This window comes from Rhea americana, unplaced genomic scaffold (genome assembly GCF_003343005.1).
Source record: "Rhea americana isolate MKP2758 unplaced genomic scaffold, rheAme1 scaffold_1279, whole genome shotgun sequence".
NCBI lineage: Eukaryota > Metazoa > Chordata > Aves > Rheiformes > Rheidae > Rhea > Rhea americana.
Genome location: NW_028185349.1, coordinates 1 through 2,706, shown reverse-complemented (window position 1 = coordinate 2,706; position 2,706 = coordinate 1). Strand labels below are relative to the sequence as shown.

Genomic DNA, 2,706 nt, shown 5'->3' with positions numbered 1-2,706 from the left:
TGGTGCCCTACCTGCCGGAGCTGATCCCTCACCTCATCCAATGCCTGTCGGACAAGAAGGCGCTGGTGCGCTCCATCGCCTGCTGGACGCTGAGCCGCTACGCGCACTGGGTCGTCGGCCAGCCCCCGGACTCCTACCTGAAGCCGCTCATGACCGAGCTGCTCAAGCGCATCCTCGACAGCAACAAGCGGGTGCAGGAGGCGGCCTGCAGGTAACGGGGGGGGGGGCTGCCTGCCCGAGACCCCGCGGCGGGCGAAGCCCCCGGGCGCTCGCGGCGCGGGATTTTCGCCTCCCTCCGGACGTGATGAGGACGGACGCGACATCCGAGCCCCCCCGTGACGACGGCGTATTCGTACTGTCTGATCCGGAGCGTGGGGCGAGGGTGTCCCCCCCCTATTCCCCTCCCCGCGGGGGTGTCCTGGGGAAGGGGGGGGGCTGTTAACGCCGTCTCTCTCCCCCTCCCCCCCCGCCGCTCGCAGCGCCTTCGCCACGCTGGAGGAGGAGGCTTGCACGGAGCTGGTGCCGTACCTCAGCTTCATCCTGGACACGCTGGTGTTCGCCTTCGGCAAGTACCAGCACAAGAACCTGCTGATCCTCTACGACGCCATCGGCACCCTCGCCGACTCCGTGGGGCACCACCTGAACCAGCCGGTGAGGCCGCCCCCCGCCCGCGTCCCCCTCCCGACCCGGATCCGGTGATGACCGAGCCGAACAGACATTCGAATCCCGAACCGCCGCTGTGGATCTCTCCGGTCTGAGGCTCCGGGGCGGAGCGGCCCCGCGGTGCCGCGGCCCCCGTAACCGCCCCGTCTCTCTGCTCCCCGCCCCGCCGCCGGCGCAGGARTACATCCAGAAGCTGATGCCGCCCCTCATCCAGAAGTGGAACGAGCTGAAGGACGAGGACAAGGACCTCTTCCCGCTGCTGGAAGTGAGCCGGGGGGGCGGCCGGGCGCAGGCGGGGCGGCGGCGGCGCGTCCCCTCGCTCACCTCCCGCCTCGGTTCCCCGTCTGCGCAGTGCCTGTCGTCGGTGGCCACGGCCCTGCAGAGCGGCTTCCTGCCCTACTGCGAGCCCGTGTACCAGCGCTGCGTCACCCTGGTGCAGAAAACGCTCGCTCAGGCCATGGTAGGTCGCGCTGCTCGTCCCGCCGCCCCCGGCCCCGGCCCCCGGCGCGGCCCCCGGCGCGGCGGCGGGGCGAGATCGCCGCCCGCGGGCTCTCTCCCCGCTCCCCGCAGATGTACAACCAGCACCCGGAGCAGTACGAGGCGCCGGATAAAGACTTCATGATCGTGGCGCTGGACCTGCTGAGCGGCCTGGCCGAGGGGCTCGGCTGCCACGTGGAGCAGCTGGTGGCTCGCAGCAACATCATGACGCTGCTTTTCCAGTGCATGCAGGTGAAGGGAGGCCGCCCGGGCGGCCCGCTCCGGGGGCTCGGCCCGCTCCGGGGGCTCAGCCCCTCTCCCCCTCCCGCAGGACACGATGCCCGAGGTGCGGCAGAGCTCCTTCGCCCTCCTGGGCGACCTCACCAAGGCCTGCTTCGTGCACGTCAAACCCTGCATCGGTGCGTAGCCGCTCCGCGCCGGGGGAAGCCCGAAGAGGGCGCAGGGGGTTTTTTTTTTGGAGGGGGGCAGGTGAGGGRGGTCTAATCTTGCCTCCCCCCCCCCTCAGCTGAGTTCATGCCCATCCTGGGCACCAACCTGAACCCCGAGTTCATCTCCGTGTGCAACAACGCGACCTGGGCCATTGGGGAGATCTGCATGCAGATGGGTGAGCGCGGGGAGCAGCGGGACGCCTGGGCTCCCCCCCCCTTCCTCCCTCCTCCTCCTCCTCCTCCTCCCGCCGCGTCCCTCCCCGGCGGCGGCGGCGGCGGGGTGACCCCGTTCCCACCCGGGGCAGGGGCGGAAATGCAGCCGTACGTCCAGATGGTGCTGAACAACCTGGTGGAGATCATCAACCGGCCCAACACCCCCAAAACCCTCCTGGAGAACACGGGTGAGCCCGGGGAGTCCCGCGCACCCTGGAGCCGGGGTGGGGRCCCGGGGGGGGGGTTTTTTTACCCGGCTGCGGCGCCGCTGCCGCCCCCGAAGCTCCTCTCCTTCTCCCCGCAGCCATCACCATCGGGCGCCTGGGCTTCGTCTGCCCGCAGGAGGTGGCCCCGATGCTGCAGCAGTTCATCCGGCCCTGGTGAGCGGCTGCGGGCGGACGGGGCCGGGGCGGGGGGCACTGGGCAGGGTGGGGGGCGCTGGGCGAGCCGTGGGGCTGAACCCCCCAACCCCCCAGGTGCACGTCGCTCCGCAACATCCGCGACAACGAGGAGAAGGACTCGGCTTTCCGCGGCATCTGCGTGATGATCGGGGTGAACCCCGGCGGCGTCGTGCAGGTCGGGGGGGGGGGAAGCGGGGGGCGCCGCCCGGTTTTCCCCCTCCCTGTCTGTCTGTCCGTCTGTCTGCGGTGTCGGGGGGCGGGGAGGGGGGGTTCTCCCCTCCCCCCCGGCCTTCCTCCCCTCACCTTCCTCCCCTCACCTTCCTCCCCGCGGCAGGACTTCATCTTCTTCTGCGACGCCGTCGCGTCCTGGGTGAGCCCCAAGGACGACCTGCGGGACATGTTTTATAAGGTGAGGGGGGGGCGCTCGGGGTTGGGGGGCTCAGGGTTGGGGGGCAGAGCTCGGTGCCCCCCGCCCTGCCCTCACCGCCCGCCCCTCCGCCCAG

At 71.2% G+C, this 2,706-nt stretch overlaps 1 protein-coding gene across 1 annotated transcript in view; it reads left to right on the top strand.

Annotated features, from left to right (window-relative positions):
- LOC146600141 (transportin-2) overlaps positions 1-2,647 on the top strand; it is a gene marked incomplete at its 3' end in the record, with an annotated part of 4,075 nt that extends 1,428 nt beyond the window's left edge. Inside the window, exons 5-15 of the mRNA XM_085326094.1 lie at positions 1-211; positions 480-651; positions 842-928; positions 1,016-1,123; positions 1,234-1,392; positions 1,472-1,559; positions 1,667-1,765; positions 1,895-1,990; positions 2,107-2,182; positions 2,279-2,378; positions 2,538-2,647. The exon at positions 1-211 is cut by the window's left edge and continues 14 nt beyond it. Coding sequence (XP_085182220.1) covers positions 1-211; positions 480-651; positions 842-928; positions 1,016-1,123; positions 1,234-1,392; positions 1,472-1,559; positions 1,667-1,765; positions 1,895-1,990; positions 2,107-2,182; positions 2,279-2,378; positions 2,538-2,647 — 1,306 coding nt within the window. The remainder of the gene's footprint in view (positions 212-479; positions 652-841; positions 929-1,015; positions 1,124-1,233; positions 1,393-1,471; positions 1,560-1,666; positions 1,766-1,894; positions 1,991-2,106; positions 2,183-2,278; positions 2,379-2,537) is intronic.
- Between the last annotated feature and the right edge of the window lie 59 nt (positions 2,648-2,706).